Source organism: Nanorana parkeri, unplaced genomic scaffold (genome assembly GCF_000935625.1).
Source record: "Nanorana parkeri isolate BGI_ZX_2015 unplaced genomic scaffold, ASM93562v1 scaffold960, whole genome shotgun sequence".
Classification (NCBI taxonomy): Eukaryota; Metazoa; Chordata; class Amphibia; order Anura; family Dicroglossidae; genus Nanorana; species Nanorana parkeri.
This window is the reverse complement of record NW_017307228.1, coordinates 376,971-394,607: the sequence shown is the minus strand read 5'-3', so window position 1 is coordinate 394,607 and position 17,637 is coordinate 376,971. Positions and strand designations below refer to the sequence as shown.

Here is a 17,637-nt window from a genome sequence, read left to right as displayed (position 1 = left end):
CTTTGAGAAGTGCCAAACTGTGATGGCTGGACGACTGGAAGATGTTCCCGGTTTGCAGTGGTCAGGACGTACCAAAAGTGGTCCAAGGCAGAAAATATGGTGAACCAGTGACAGGGTCATGGGCGGCCAAGGCTCATTGATGCATATGGGGATTGCAGGCTGGCCAGTGTAGTCTGACCCAATAGAAGAGCTACTGTAGCTCAAATTGCTGAAAAAGTTAATGCTGATCCTGATAGAAAAGTGTGCCGCAAATCTGATTTCGTTTTGAAATTTGAAAAGCAAATCTTGTTTTCCATTGGAATCTTTCTCTCTCTTAGGTTTTACACTAATACTGGTGTATCTAGTTTTTGTTTAAAAGTGACAGGTGAATCTTATTTGTACTTGGAATCTGTTATGTTGTATGCTAAGGCTTGTTGGCAAATCTTTGATTTCAATGTGAGGAGCGAATCCAGTAATCGGAATCTCTTTATTATGTTGTTTGCTGATGGGGGAATATGGACAAACAAATGTCCAACACACATTTCCTGTTACAATCACACAGTGAATTCTTTATAAAAAGACCTCTAAGAGTATCTATATCTACTGTACATCCTGTCGAATAGTATTGGAGAATATGATAGTCCTCTCAAGGAAGGAATCATAATAATTTTAGGTTTTTGTGGGTTGCTCTGGAGGGTTTATTTAGCCAAAATGTTTTTTTGTTTTTTTTTTTAGGTTTTCTCATGGAGAAAACTCATCACTCATGGAGATTTTTTTATTTTTAATGAAATTTATTGAGTATAAAGTTTTTACCTTGTCCATCACAAATCAAAGGGACAGCTGTGTTTTATGACTAACTTCTATATATTCACAAAGTATTATTCAGGCTTTATCCACAAGAAGATCCCAGACTTTGTACAAATACTTCAAAGCTTAAGAAATTCACACGTTAATGCAAAAAGAGGAAGAGGTCATGCTACAAAGAACTAATGAGAAACAAGGCAGACTTTGCAAAGAAAATACACAATGAAAGCAAAATATCATTCAGACGGCAGACAGCAGTTCATTGTGTATACAGTAATTGCACATTACACATAGAAATAAATCACCAAAGCTGCTTTTACCATAACAGCACATGTTCAGCTCCTTGGCATCAGTGTAAAAAAAGGAAGGAGGAGGGAGGGGTTGCGCCAAGCAAAAGCAAAGCATAACATTTGTTTTTGTCCCATTCGTAGTGACCGTATGTCCTGTTGTAAACGGGACAGTACCGTTATTTCTTCATTTTCCCCCATCCCATAGTTTCTTTTTTTTTTTTTAAACAATTTTGTTCGCTTTTCTTCTTAGTAGTGCGCTCTGAGTCCGTGCGACCGTCCGTCCGCATTGATATAAATGTTAAGATGACCGCAACTGCGGCCCGCCATAACTTCTACATCCATGCAGCCAGCCAGTCTCATTACGGATGACCACAGAGCACACTCCTAAGAAGTCTCCACCAGCACTCATTCTTCCTCCGCGGCAGCACTGACTGGGAGGAAGTTACGGAATTGTGCCATGGAGTGTGATAAGTTTTATGATAAGGTATTGCAAGACTGAAATTTGCTGCAAAAAATTACTTAATTTGAAAAATATTTGTGGTAAAATCATGGTGAAGTACAGTCCACCTCTATGTCTACCTACATTTTTGTATGCGTTCTGTCACTGAAGAATAATTGTTGAGATGTGCATTTAATTTCGGACGAACTGCCAAATCAACTAATTTTAGTCAATTCGGCAGTTTAGTTCAAAAGGTATGGGGTCACTCATGAGATGTTTGCCCTGGGCCCACCAGTGTCTTAAAATTGCACGAGCTACAAAACTCCTTTAGGTGTTGCTATATCTCTTATTACAAAGAACATGCAAAGTGAGTTAGCCCCAACAACTAGTCTTACCAGTGGAAAACTACAAATCATGGAAAGTCCAACCAGCTATACTATATTCAGATTGTGTGAATATTAATTTCAATTATCCAATAATGTGAGCGCAATTTCCTGTTCACTTTTTCATCCAGTAATGTGCAGATACTTTGCACATGATTGAATATTTAATGAAGAATTAAGTGAAGATTCTCAACTTCTTTAGTAAATCAGCTCAAATGATTCTGATTATTGATAAGTTGATATGATTATTGATAATGATTATGATAATGATTGGATTGTAATAATTACATATTATTAGAATATGTAATAAGTAGTCATGCTGCACTCTTTTGAAGGGAAAGCTTCCAATCACGGAACTACATACTTAAATTAATAAAATAGTAATAAGGTGCGGCGATATTTTTACCTATCCTCTCTGATTATAGTGATTTTTCCAGGTCCAACCTGCATTATGGGTGTTGGATTCTCTGTGAGAGTTCTGGAGATGCTGGAAGATGTCAGTTTTGGAATGTCTGGACTATCTTTGTTACTATGAAAAAAAGCAGTTCTTAAAAGTTGGGTTTCAGAACACAAGACAGAAGAAGATTAAAAAAAAAAATCTGTCAAACTTTGGTAATTCAAAAAGAGTATATGAAGAAAAAATGCCTAAGCAGAGTCTACCGTCAGTGAAGACCTCAAAGTTATCAGTAGGCCAGGAGATAAATACAGCCTAAAATCTCTACCTTTCAGGTAAGAGTTAAGGTTTGACTAAACCCCTGCCACCTCCTGAATCTCTTTATTGGTCCCTAACTTTATTGGCAACCCCACTGACCAATAAAGCAGCTTGGGAGGTCTGAAGGGGTAAAGCCAAGCTCAATTTCTGTTAGAAAAGTCAATATTTGCATATTAATGTAGCTGCCTATATCTTTTAACCTACTGATCATTTTGATACTTTTCAATAAAGGTTACCTCTGATTATGTATTTTATTTATGATATGATCAGTTTGAAATTCCCTGGTTTGTTTAGGAGTAACTAAAAAGCCATAGGCCTCTGTATTTCATACAACAACCTTTTCTCTATTTCCAGCTGGGATTTCTTCTTTGTTAAGGTATCTATACACATTAGAGGATAGTCTTGGCTGGAATAAGCAACAACCTTATGTCCATGGGGCACTACAGTCACTGCTAGTCAAGGCTCATTAGGCAATGATGACCGGACAGGTTAGAAGACCTTGTCCAATTGATTATTTTTTTCTTCTGATAAGCCAATACATTAGATGTCTGCAGCATGCATCTGCTTCCTTGCTCCACAGGCTTAAACATGAATGTTTGACCAAATCAGGTTTAGAGGTGCACTGTTTCACATAGATTTCTGGGGACAGATTATGAGTACATGTCCAACCACGTTATTGGCTAAACTCTCTGTAGGGCTCTTCATAAACATGTATGCTTGCTTAAAAAGGTATACACAGCTCAAGAAAATCTGTCAATTCCCCCATCCATGCTAACTGCATGAATGGAGGAATCTCCACTGCCCGCTATTATATTCAGGGATGAATACATTGTAGTGTGATGCAGTCACTGTTTGGCTGATCATTTTTAAAATCGACTTGTGTTGATTCAGGTGGTGCATCATGGCCACCCACAGCTTGAGTTTTGGGACAATTCTGCATGAAATTGGCTGACATTCAAGCTGCCTATGGCCAGCTTTAGCCGAGCATACATCTTTGTCAATGGAGAGAGGAGGGGCAGGAGAAGCAGCCAGATGCTCCCGATTCTGCTTTTCTGTGGGGTAACCAAAGCAATTGGACAAAGTCTTCTAACCTATTCAATGGAATGCTCCTTCTGAAGGCAGTTTCTCAGTGGGTATGAGTTGCAGCCATTACAATTAGTGCACAGGATCTGGCTAATGTCAATTTTTCAGTTTTAATAAATCTAATAAGTCTGATAGATTGTTGACAACAGAAAATAAATGGGGATGTGAAACAAATAGAAATAATGTTTTATTCTGTATACAAGCTGGTAAATAAGGGGTGGAAATCGGTTCTGTTTCGAGCTGTGTGGCTTCCTAGCCCTTTTGTGTTTCACACTCTGAACTCCTATATTTTAGGCAGCAAGCAAAAATGTTGCAAATGGCCAGCTTTGTGTATCTGTATATTGAAGTGTTATATCAGATATCGGTTTTGTGATCATGGGGGTGAGATCTGGCTTTAGAACTTTGAATCACTGACCTGGAACAAGAATGCAGCAAGCAAAGTCAAAGTCAGATCCTGATCTGCCTAATTTTTCTTTGCACTAAATACGTCCAGCAAGTTTGCTGATCATTACATGTGCAATAATGTTACTATGGCAAATGTTATCGAGACCTGGATTGACCACAAACGGGTAAACTGTGGTAATTATGGGTCAACCTGGTAAATCTGAATATCTTATAAAAGGGCAACAGTTTTGCAAATGAAAACATGCTGAGTAATGGGATAGACTGATATTATGTGACTCCCTGTCTGAAGAAATATAAGGAAATGCAATACCAGATTTCAACAGCTAGTGGAGTTGCAGCAACTATGAACTGCCTAACTGGGCAGGCTTCTGCATTGTTGTACTCAAGAAGATGTAAGTGCCATAAACACACGTTTGTCACTAAAATACATTAAAAATGTTACTTACTATTGGCTAGTGAGGTCATCTATCACTGATAGGCTTATAGCAAGACAGGGCGGGACAGAGACTCTGGCCACACGAGATGGTTGCTGGTCACAATAAAAGGCGACTACAGAGGCAGAGCCATTTGTCAATCAGGTAGCGGGAAGGATCCCAACAATACTGTTGGAATCCATCCCAACTGCAGCATGGCTCTGTGCTTTTTGGGTCACTGGAGGACATTAGTAAATGTCCTCCTGTGACCCTTAAGGAGCTACATCAAAAAAAGGTTGGGCCATAGTTCTCTTTTAAAAACGAACAGTGAACCTGAATGAGCATTTTGTGCTTTTAACAGGCATGTTACAAACACCTCTGGTACTGACATATCAGGGGTAAACAAATGGTTTATAGCTGATTGCTATTTCCCCTGACAGCCCCAGTTTGCAGTGCCTACAATCAGACTGTAGTGTGTGTGGCTACCCTCAGGAAGTTCATACACATTAGATTAGTGCCTGATGCTATCGTCTAATGTTGACATCTAGTGCATATGGACACCATAGAGAAACGGTGAGATTTATTATGACCTCACAGTTGATGGCATGTCTGCTGCTCTGTGAAGTCACTAGAAGATAAAAGAATCCAGTTGGTAAATGCACCAAGTAGTGCCTAACCTAAAATGAAATATCAGCTTTGGGTAAAGTTGACCTTTAATACCTATATACATAAAAAACACAACTTTTTACCTTTCAACTTTGGGATCAACTGTCCTTGTAGTGGTAGTGACTTGTGTTGTCACTTTTGGGGGCTCCTTGTTACTGTCAGGACTATAAAATTGTAAAAATGATTACCGTACTTTTATTTAATTAAAAAGAAACAAAAAAAAAACAGTTTTAGGCTGTACTCTGCCTGATGAAAGTACTGAACTTGACACTAGTTCTAAGTGGTGCACAAGCAGGATTCAGTAGAGAAATGTATAAATCATGCATCCAAACTTCAAAATCTCTTCCATTAAAATGGAAATATTTAGCAAGTTAGCAATGGAAAAGGTATTCAACAGAGGAGTTAAGCCACTTTGGGGACCCAATTTATCCTGCAAAACTGCATGTATGTTAATTCTGTTGGAATGGAGGCAAAAATTAACATCATTAATGCATTTTCCTTACAAGTCGAATGTAATAACAGGGAAATTCCACATTGTGGCCACAAGATGGCACGGAGGAGAACAGGAAAAAAAACAAAAAACTAATTGATATTGGTCGCCAGGACAATTGGAGAGGGTGACTCTCCTTAACGAAGACACAGAAAACAATAAACAAGGCCAGATGTTCTAATCCTTCTCAGCTCTATCCATAACGAAAAACTATTTTGACTTTAGTTCTACTTAAAGGGCTTATTCCCACACATGCATTACCGCAGCACAATACTGTGAATGGGCCCTAAAAGAATATCCCCCAAGAAGCAAATTGTTCTGATGTTTGAACAGAATTCTGCAGAACCGTGGGTCCAGGGCATGTCCTGCCATAGAAATGAAAAGGCAGCCACTGGGCCAAGCTGTCCACTACAGAAATGAATAATAGGGGAGGGACAGCTTGGCCCAGTGGCAGCCTAGTCACTACTATGGTGGATATTGGCTCAATGATCACTTGTTAATTTCTATGGTGGGACATGTCCTTGACCCACAGAGACATATGCATGTTTATGGCCAGCCTAACTCCACCCAAATCCGACCATGTAAGTCATCCACTATCTTCCTCTCAAGGACTCTGGATGCAAGATATCTGCATCCACAATCCCAATTCTTTTCTACAGCCATTGCAAGGAACCTGCTGCATTCTCCTTTGATTCATGCCTTTCACTTCATGGTGATTTCAACACCATGACTTGACTTCATAGCTGCAAGTGAAGCAGTAAAAAATCATTCTATAAAATGTATAACATGAATTGAATGAAATGACAGTTTGCATTTACCTTTCTTCTCTAAGGACTGTTATCTTCCCAGGTCCCGCTTGTATACTTGAGCTTTTTGTCTCCGTGATATCACTGTATGATGTCAGCTTTGGCATGTCGGGGTTAATGTTTCCACTATTAAGAAGTAAATAAAATGTTATATTTTTCTTTATCTTACAAGGAAACCAAAGAATAGTGTGGATCATACATAGTTTATTATATAACAAAAAAAAGTGTGTGATTTTAAATGGACCTGTCACTTTGGCAATAATATATTATCTGATGGGTTCTTATTAGTACTTTGGAAGTAAGGGAGACCATACACAAATTGAAGCAAGCAATACTGCAGCTTTGGAGCTTTACTCGTGGCAATAATGGTTCTCTGTCTATGAGTGGACCTGATCTCCTTCATTGAAGAAGAATAGGATCAAAAACACCATGCATGCCCCATAAGGATTGCAGACCATTCCACTGCTTAGTACACTCATGGAAGGATGTAGAAATACCCCGCCTGGTAATCACATCCAAAGCATGTTAACATGGCCACCAGAAAATTACATTACATTGCCGCTGCTGTGTAAAACCTAGACACCCCAGATATGCATGGTCTGAGCCAGGTGCATCGGCTGTCCTGGATCAAAGTCTGCAAGGGGGCTTTCCACCTTGTTATACTTATTTGGAACCATGAGTGGGTTTCAGCATCTGCATGTGAGGTCATACAATATGGCTCTGTCATGGTGGATTCTCAACATCGGCAAACAAATGAAAAAACTCACAACCTTTCCACAAGCACATTCCCATTGGATGAAATATATTACCTTTCAACTGTGGTGGTGACAGTCCTGGTGGTTGCTCTGTTTTCGGTAGGTTTGGGTGTTGTTTTCTCACTGTATAAAATAGAAGTTATAATTGTATTACTGTGTTCTAATAGTTACATGTGGTAAGTAGTAACGGGAAACAGTATAGTAATGGTATATTTTACAGATGCTCCATAGGTTGGTGATGGATAGATTGCTTGATAAAATCTCATATGTAAAAAAAATCTAGAGGAATGGAGGGTCAGCGATGCCTACAACCAATACTATGTTTTTGTTATGTTTTTAAATGGTAGAGAAACATCTGATGGGGCCACTATGGGCAGCACAAACTTTACCCCCTATCTGACCCTGACTATCTTCTGGTTTAAGGTCTGGCAGTGTTCAACTTCTAGGTACTGACATCAGCCTGTAAGGGCATTGCATACCTGGCTCCTTTTTGGAAATGACCACACATACATCTTCCTTGAAATGTGGCAGCTAAAGGTTAAAGCTGATCTCTAAGCAAACCGCTAAAAACACAGATGAAATGCATACATAGGAGCTGTTTTACCTACTACTAATTATTATTATTATACAGGATTTATTTAGCGCCAACATTTTGCAATACAATTCAAGACAAGATGGTAAGGAGGGCTAATGTATTTGTATTTCTGTTTATCCAGTTCTGAGAGGTACTCTGCCACACAGCACATCTCTGCCTAGCAGGGGAGGAGACACTATTTTTTTCTGCTGCCGTTTCACTTTCACTAACAGGTCTCCTCACCACCCCACCAGTGGAAGGAGCAGCAGCACACTTATTAGCACAGATTCACTCTTTCACTCTGATCTCTCCTACTATCAGAATGCTCTTTATATACTTGATTGGCTCCCTGTGCTGCCTCCTCTCTCTGAGCCCTGCTGTACAGACTGTAAAGTAGACTGAAAATGGCTAAAGTTACATTTATATATTTACACTGTTTGCATTAAGTGATGTAAAAATAAATACACAGCTACAAATCTGTTTCTTCTGCATCTGCTTGGAGCTCAGCGTTAGGGCCCATTCACACAATTGTTTTCTATGTGCCCTGTTCACACCACAACGTGGGTGTGATGTGTGATGTGGTGGGCTGTGGTAAAATACAGACATACTACATTTTTCAGCAGCACACTCAATGTCACCTGGGGTCACTACAGTGCAAAGTACTGCCCTGGGGAGACATGAATTAAGTGTACACTTTGTTCACTCCAAATAAAGTTAAGAAAAGCAGTGTTTATCAAGCCAGAAATGGCCAACAATGACAGCTTATTACAAACGCTGCATGTAAATAGTTTTACATTGCAACCCAGGGCTCATCAGAATCCTTGCTCAACTCTGATTCAGATGAGGTTTAGGTGGAGCCGTCAGGATATTGTTTTTAATTCAACTTTATTTTGTTGCACAAAAATTAATATATAATGGTTTTTAAAGTATATCTAATGTCAAAACCTTTTTTTTTTTATTTAGATAGGGAAAGGATAGGGTAGGGTTGAAGGGTTGAAATGCCTGATGTTGAGGAGATGCTCCTTTACTTCCTGTCTTGATACACAACAAGATGCAATAGAAAATCTCTCCCAAGGAAGGGAAATTCCTGTTGGGCCTTCTTTCTGCTGAACTTGGTGGACCACAAACCTAACTGTAAATATTCTGTGTGGCCAAGCAAATACCTTTCCTGTCTCAGAACGGTTATCTTTCCAGGTTCAGGATTGATGGTGGAGGTCTTTGTCTGTGTATTCCAGGATGACAGCTTAGGGCTTTCTGGACGGTCTGATACACTAAGAGAAAGTAATGTCAAAATTATTTCTACCCCTAACAAATGTCATCTCCAAGGAAAAATCCAACAGTTTTTCTATAATACATTATTGAAATAAGTAAATATGGAAAAATGTGTCCTGCTGTTAGTAAATGAATGAACACAGACCTAATTGGTAATTGGTAAAGCCATATATATCAGGCACATGGATCTGCTCAATTGCTTACAGTTATTTTCATGTTCTCTGTCAGTCACTATGACTTAATGAACACAATCACAATAGGTAAATAATAATCTTCCTTAGTAAGCAATAACATGGTGGAATTCAATTTACAAATTTGTTCATATTTACTAATGAACAAACAGAAGTCATATACTTCTGAACGGCTGAGGACAATAGTGCAATGCACTATACTGGACCACTTTATTCAATGGGAGAGTTTGAATCTATGTGGTTATATACGTTGCTTTTACATATATAAAAATGATTACGATAAACATTTGTGTTTGGGTGAGCGTCAAGTGCTAAACTAAATGTATAATATCTGCTTTGCTTCTGATAAAATCAAGCAGAATGCCAAGGTAAGTTTTGTAATACAAACCGTGCCGGTGATGTCTGGGATGTTGGCTGTATTGTTTGATTTGTTTTCCACTTATTTTCAAACCTGTAATAACAGATATGTAACACCAAGAATACATCAATCATAAAGAAAAAAGGACTACAAATAATTTTATCACAAGTACAGTACACTATATAGAAATTGGTGAAGGATAAAGGGTCACATTTAGTACATCTACCATCAGACCTGTGTCCAGGGCTGGATTTACCATTAGGCAGTGTATGCACGTGCCTACAGATGCCCTCCATAGACGGGCGCTGTGCAGGTACCTATTCTGCCTAATTCCTGGCGTTGTGTCAAGATACAGCACCGGCAATAGCAAGGAGGGTACATTCTGCACAAAATGCACACTCTTGCTCCAAGACCAGTGGTGCCTACAGGAGCCGCTGGCTTCCGCAAACACAAGGGAAGGATCCCAGCACTGCATAAGGCTGTCCTGTAAAACTCCTGTTAGGGCAGCCCTAAGCGACGCCGAGGTCTTTCTCTGCATATGTGAAAGCTGGCAAGTGCCGCAGCAGGTAAGGGCACTGGTTCAGGCTAAACAGATTTCCATTTGTGCCTACAGGCTGCCAAAATGGAAATCCAGCCCTGCCCGTGTACCCCAAAGCTCAGCACCTGGCCCCATAAGATATTTATGAATGAAAACATTTTTGTAAGCTCATTCTACATCATTTTATAAAAGTTATGCAACATACAGTGGGGGGAATTTATCAAAACTGGAACAAACAGAATCTGGAGCAGTTACCCATGGCAACCAATCAACATCTCTCTCCAGTTTGCTCAGGTAAGTTTTGAAAATGAGAAAGAGCAGCTGATTGGCTGCAGTGCAAATCTGCTCCAGTTTTGATAAATTCCGCCCAGTATATGTTAGTGTTAAATAATTAAGGTAAACCCAATCATTTAACAAAATGGATGAAACTAAGAAAGAAAATCTCAGCGTTGGCTTAAGAATCCTTTGTTGTTATTAGTGTAAAGTTTGGTAACAATGGGCTTTGAATCAATTTTATCTGTCTGGGGTCCCCCATAGTGATACTTACCAGCTATGACATCATAACTCTATGTATATGATTGTTATCACTTATATCATAGTGTCATGTCTAATAATGGTAGGCAATCATGTTCCTTATATAATATAATTTATATGTGGAAAGCGATGATGACAAATTATATAATTTAATGTCTGAAGAGATGTAATGTCACTAATTATATCTATAAAACATTGATTGGTGTGACTTCCTTTACATGATTCATGCTGAAAACATGGTAGATTGTGTAAAAGTTCATAATTAAAAGATATGTGCATTGCTTCAGGTGAAAATACTTGTAACACATAAGGAATCTATAGATACTATATAACGTTTTTTTTAAGGTGACAGGTTAAATGCTTTTAACACTGAGCTAAAATGTAAGTATCTTGTATAATGCCAAAAATAAATAGGGAGTACAGTTTTAATGCATTTTATTATTTTATGAAATGTATACGCATTTCAAAATCATAAACAAAATAAATAAATAAATAGGGAGTATAAGCAGAAAGAAAATATATTTGAACTAGATTTTTCCAGGGCACATAGCACATTCTGCTGAGGTTTTCTGAAAGAGTAATAAAGCCAGAATGAAATGCAATGCTATATAAGCTCACATACTACTGGCTGGCCTCTGAGTCTTTGTTCTTGTCATACATTGAAATATGTATTTAAAGAAGAACTCCAGGGAAAGTTTTCCTTAACCCTTGCAATGGGGCTACCCCGCACTGCAAGGATTAAGTGCTTGTTTTTGTCTAGATGCTAAAATAGCAAGTTATACTCACCCGAAGCTACGACCCGGCCAGCCGTCACAGCACACCCTCCAGACTGTCTCCTCCTCCTCTGCAGCATTGAAATCTTCCTCAGCGTCCACGGTGTATAGAACGTGATGATTTGTAGGACCTTAGACCGCTGCAGCGGAGGGGGAGAGATGCTCTAGGGCAGGGGTGCCCACAAGGTCGATCGCGATCTACCAGTCAGTCGCGTAGCGATCACTGGTAGATCGCATTTTTTTTCTTGCCTCAGGCGCAAAAGGAGCTGGCTACGGCTATGCTCCCGTGGTGCTCGTGCGGCTGCCAGCTGAATGTGTCAGACGCTGCAGATGGAAAGGTGGAAAGGACATCTCATGTGCAACGTCAGCCACATGAGCACCACGGGAGGACAGGACGCTGGGACCTGTAGGGCGCACTGGAATGTAAGCTGGCCGACTCCCTGCGTTCAGGTGCGGGAGGGGGTGTGGAGCTGTATTGAAGTCAATGGCATCGCCCACATTGCGATCGCCCGCACTCAGAACGCAGGCACATTAGTGCCTGCATTCCGGTCCAGTGCGATCTGCAAAAATAGTGCTCGCAGAATTTTTGTGGATCGCACTGGACTGGAACACAGGCACTAATGCAGGCGATCGCACTGTGGGCGAGGGGCCTGCCTGCGGAGCCTGGCTGCGGTGCCATTGACTTCAATGCACCGCCACGCCCCCTCCCACCCCTGAATGCAGGTGTTTTTTCGTTGGTAGATCTCAATGAGCTTGTCATTTGAAAAGTAGATCTCCAGACGAAAAATAGTGGGCGCCCCTGCTCTAGGGACTGGTCTAAGAACAAGCCGGCTCAGGTAGCCCCACTGCAAGGGTTAATAAACATTTTTTTCCTGGAGTTCTTCTTTACAGCATTTTCTTTTGTGCTTCTGTGACTGTGTTACCATGTACTGATGCCAATGGCAAGATTAACAAGATGTGAGCCTAGTGAGTGAGGTTTGGAAAGCTGTGTAAACAGTGTGAAAAGCACTGATGAGTGAATCATACATTTCTGCCCACAATGTTAACCCTTTGCCATCTATGAAGAATGTTTTTATAAGTTGCCTACATAACACCTCTTACACAGGGGTGAAGGCACTCCCAATGCTATGTGATAGTGCTGGGTGCCCATGCAACTAATCACTAAGCACCAGTGGGTGGGTGAGAGGGGTGTGAAACACATTCTACCCCATACTCAAAAGTAGCTGGTACATTACTTGGCTAGTGATGGCCAAATGGACTGGCAGAGGAGCAAAGGGTAGGTGAGTGTTGCTAGGGTGTGCATCATTAAAGTGAACCTGTTTCTTTGCCTTGTATGGGTAAAGAACTAGTTTGCTTTAACCCTATGAAGTGCACATTAATATAGAAAAGCACTACAAGGACTATTTATTGTCATAATAGTGGGAAATTGTGGTTTCAAGTAGTTTTTGGAAGAACATGTACAAGTGAATAGGTAATATTTTATCTATGATCAAACTGCCACCAGTTAGACTGATTGCACCCAGGAACATTAGAGAAAGAAACCAGTCTTTCAACATTCAGAGAAGATTACCTGCTGGCATCCTCATACAGGTATGAGTCCAGAGATTTCGGCGGAGATTCATCCTTCTTGTCTTTGACCTCCACCCTGTACAGAGAGAACAATCATTGTGAGATTCATGTCCTTACACTTCATGCCTATGTGGTGATCATCTAGAGACATACAGCTACAGGTTAGACTGGTTAGAAGGACTAAGAGGTATAATATAACCGAGAAACAAGCTGAAGATAAACATTGCCTGGATACATTCCAAAATGTTTACAGATACATTACAGTCAAAATTTAATGCAAATATTAAGCCACCCAATTATCAAATGGTTTCTGTGCAGATGGTTCTCAGCTCTCTTTTCGCACCACTGCTACCTAATTGTTTTATATATACATACACGTAATGCCTGTCCAAAAAAAAAGGTCACATGCTCTAATATTTAGTTGGCCCGCCTTTAGTATTGATTGCGACACGCATTCGCTGTGGCATTGTTTCCAAAAGCTTATTCAATGTCACAACGTTTATTTCCGTCCAGAGCTGCATTCATTTTTCAGCAAGATCTTGTAGTGATGATGGGAGCAACTGTATAAAAAGTCTTCCCCAGCACATCCCAAAGATTTTCAATGGGGTCAAGGTCTGGACTCTGTGGTGGCCAATCCATGTGTGCAAACGATGCCTCATTCTCCCTGAACCACTCTTTTATAATCTGAGCCCGATGAATCCTGAAATTGTCATCTTAGAATATGCCCAATGTGCCATCAGGGTAGAAAGAAAATCAATCCATTAATGGAAAAACCTGGTTATTCAGTATATTGAGATAAGCAGGGCTTGAAAAATGTTAGGCTGTCTCACCAGTCAGTCAAAAATTTCACCAGTCAGCATGACCGGACTATAGCCTTGCAATTTTAAAATTTTTGGGGGACAGCTGGAGCTTTCTTTTGGTGGTATTTAAATCACCGAGGTTTTTATTTTTTACTATATAATGAAAAAAGAAACTTAAATTATGAGAAAAAAAAGATTTCCCTACGTTATGTTATAAAACATTTATTCTTACCAATATTTTTGGTAAAATATAAAAGACGGGGTCACGTCGAATAAATAGACACCAAACATGTCAAGCCTTAAAATTGCGGGCACGCAAAATCGCAAAAAGACGACCACAACGAAAATTGGCCATAGGCGACACTTTAAAAGCTTTTATTGCTCATCAGTTTAGTGTTATTAGTGATTAATTGCCCTAAAATTATTGCTCGCACTCTGTCGTTCGCGGTGATATGTAACATGTGAGGCACAATAGGCACAATCGCCGTTTTCGCACTTAGGCGCACCCAACGCATGTTTGCGTGTGTATGTGGGGGGCGGGTCTAGATATGTCCTGTTGCACTCCTTACCGAGTCAAAGAATAAACCTGTAAATCAGGCGGGTGCTTGAAGTGACCATGGATGGCACCGTGAATGTCACAAAGTCCAGAAACGTCACCCGCACACCATTTAAATGTGACAAATCCATTAAATGACACATACTTGTCATTCGAATACAATTGTATTTGAATGACAAGTATGTGTCATTAAATGAATTTGTTTCACATTTAAATTGTGCTGTTGACGTTTCTTGAATATGTGGGGGGCGGGGGACTTAAAATTTTTTTTTTATACAGAACTTTATTGCTATCACATAGGGGACGAAGAAGCTCCCTATGTGATAACCAATTTACACGACAGGTCCTCTTTATGGATTGATAAATTATATATGTTTCAATAAATTAATTTTCTATATATATGGTCTGAAGTAACTTCTTTGGACAGCACACTGGACAGTGTCTGTGGACCCCCTCTTTTTTCCTCTTTATGGAGACATCAGGGGTCTCCAAGACCCCTAATGTCACCTAGGGACCCCCAGAGAAGCCGATGAAGCAGAGATCTGCTTCACCAGCTTCTCCCCAGCTTCTGTAACTATGGTTAGGCCATAGTTCTCTTTTAAGCCCATGTATGTGGTGGTGCCTAGTGAGGCCATGCAGTGCAAAGGTAGGTATCCACTTTTGGGTCACCTGAAACACACACAAACCACATTTCGATAATTGTGTCACATTTTGACCTGTGGTTTTTACCATAACGATGTAAAGAAACCTGCAGCAATCCCCCCCAAAAAACAATATTTCAGTTTGGGGGAGCAAGTATTCTACACAATGCGCACAGTGGGTCGCTCCATCTGCTGGCTCCCATCTGACAGCCTCCGATTGAAAAATCATGGGAGCTGGGTGGAAAATTGCTGGCTGAACAGCGCCTGCATCCAATCGGAAGGCACTGTTTAGGTATTTTGATAGCTGGCGGGGCCGACTGTCGTAATACAATAGCCCCAGCAGGAGATTCCTCCATCCACGCTTTAGAGTTCAGGTTAGGAGTTAGGGCGGGTTCACACCATTTTCTGGACCAGATCTGGAACACAGTGCATTAAGTTTTGCAGCGTTTTTGTCATGTTTTTACCGCAATTTACTGTGTTCCGGAGGTTTTTAGCTTAAAATGGGCTTTTGAGTGTGTTCCAGCGCATTTGTATGTGTTTTTGATGTGTTCTCATGCGTTCTAGTGCATTCCAGACCAGACAAAATGAGACATGCATTATTTTTCTGGTATGGTCGGAAACGGACTGTGCTGGTGTGAACAGAGGCCAGAAATAGCATCTGGTCTGGTCTGGAGATGATCTGGATGTGGTGTGAATAGGCCCTTAAGGACATAGCTTCAATGTTTAAATATATTGCTAACATTTTTGGGGGGGGGGGGGAGGGGAGTGAGGGTACAATTAATAAAAAATAAAACTAAATGTATTATTAATGGTTTACATCAGAAAAAGTTAAGAAGTAAAGGTGATACAAACCTTGCCGGTGATGTCTGCAGAGCTGGTTGTACACTTGGATTTGTTTTCCAGTTATTTTCAAACCTGTAAAAACAGACATGTAACATATAATTATAATTTAAGGAACTTTAGGGGAATAAAGACCTTTTTTACATGGCAGAATGTGTGGATTCCTGTGGTGGTAGTCATAGGAGGATGCAGATAGTTGTGGCTGCCTTTACAAAGCAATGACCAAAGCAATGACCAGCTGACAGTGACTAGTGTTCTCCATTGGTGTTGGGATGTTATCATACATGGAGCGATTATCTGCATTTAGGAAATGCCCCCGCTACCCGGCTGTTTGTGTCGTGAGGTGATTATCCGTCCCTCAGCACAGGTTGTGTGATTACATCTGAACATCTGCAAACTGTGGCCGCTGTCAGCCAGTCATTGCTCTGTACAGAGACAGCAACACATCCACCTACGACTCCTGCCGCAGGCATCTGCAGGATTCTTGTGGCAGTTTGCAAATGTTTACCATGTGACTGAGGCCTGACCAGGACGTATCAATCAGGAAGAAAAATGACCGCAAAATATTGTATCACAAACATGTAAAAAGTAATAAAAAGATGAAGCTCACATTCAGGCTCCATGTTTAGGGCGCGGAACCGCCCTAAACATAAAAAAAAAATGCCCTTCAGAGTACATAGTTCAGACTTTTGCGGCAGCTGCAAAATAGTACAAGCGCGATTTCATGGCGGACTCCGCATGTTTGCGGCTATAGTAATGGCGGAATGAGCAGAATCTGTGCAATTGTAAAGATTCTAGCGTTTGTGTGCCATGCGGCAAACACTATATGTGAATGGAGTCTCCAAGACCTGTGTGCCTGGAAGCCATACTCCTGACCACATAGGATATTGATACACAGAAATCCTGCAACTGGGTCATTCTGATAAATTGTATACAAATATACATTGCTTACAACAGCAAAAATAATAACAAATGGGCATTGTTGGTATTTTGCTTTAAAACACATTGTTGCCATCAGTGTGATGATCCAGAGCCGTAGCTAAGTCCTTTTGCACCCGATGGCCCCCCCCCCCCCAACAGTCATGTGATGTCATGCGCCTGCCTCCAGGACGTGTTTTTCTATTTTTTATTTTAAAACATTTTTTACTGTTGGTGGGGGGGCTTCGGGGAAATATTAGGGGTCTAAACAGACCCTTTTAAAATAGAAAAATAAATTGAGGACACAGAGTCCTGAATCTCTTTTTCTGCAGCCTCTGTTCTAAATGAATAGAAAGTACAGAGGCTTCCCATTCATTCAGAAAATAATTTATATCAAGCAGTCTCTGAATGGCCTCTGTACTGAGTGCTACTCCCCATTCAGAAACTCATGAATTAACAGGAAGTGATGTAAAGCACTTCCTGTTCATTCTTAACTGGGGACACCTAGTACTATGTGTCCCCAGTTATTTACAAACACGATCACTCCAGTGTTTGTAACAGAGGATCGGTACATATCACTGATATGTACCGATTCTACGCCGCTTAGCCAAGCACAGAGGGTGGCTCAGCCTGCAGCTTTTCCCCCGGATCCCTGCTGCTCTCCCAGGCAGAGACAGCGGGGATCTGAGGAGAAGTGAAGGAAGCGCTGCACTTGGTGGGGGGAGGAGGAAGCCGCTGTTATAGCAGCATGGCCAAGCGGTGAGGAGAGAGGATCCAGAGAAGCACCACTTCTCCCTCTTGGCTGAGCCCTGGCTGTGCCCCCCCCCCCCCCCACCGGCCGCCCCCCC

General features: G+C 40.8%; 1 protein-coding gene across 1 annotated transcript in view; it reads right to left on the bottom strand.

Moving 5' to 3' along the window:
• LOC108795342 (mucin-2-like) overlaps positions 1-17,637 on the bottom strand; it is a 93,212-nt gene that overhangs the window by 17,319 nt on the left and 58,256 nt on the right. Inside the window, exons 17-23 of the mRNA XM_018566577.1 lie at positions 13,036-13,110; positions 9,651-9,713; positions 8,963-9,070; positions 7,280-7,348; positions 6,483-6,596; positions 5,258-5,329; positions 2,302-2,424 (exon numbers count right to left, since the gene is read on the bottom strand). Of these exons, the coding sequence (XP_018422079.1) occupies positions 2,302-2,424; positions 5,258-5,329; positions 6,483-6,596; positions 7,280-7,348; positions 8,963-9,070; positions 9,651-9,713; positions 13,036-13,110 (624 nt within the window). The remainder of the gene's footprint in view (positions 1-2,301; positions 2,425-5,257; positions 5,330-6,482; positions 6,597-7,279; positions 7,349-8,962; positions 9,071-9,650; positions 9,714-13,035; positions 13,111-17,637) is intronic.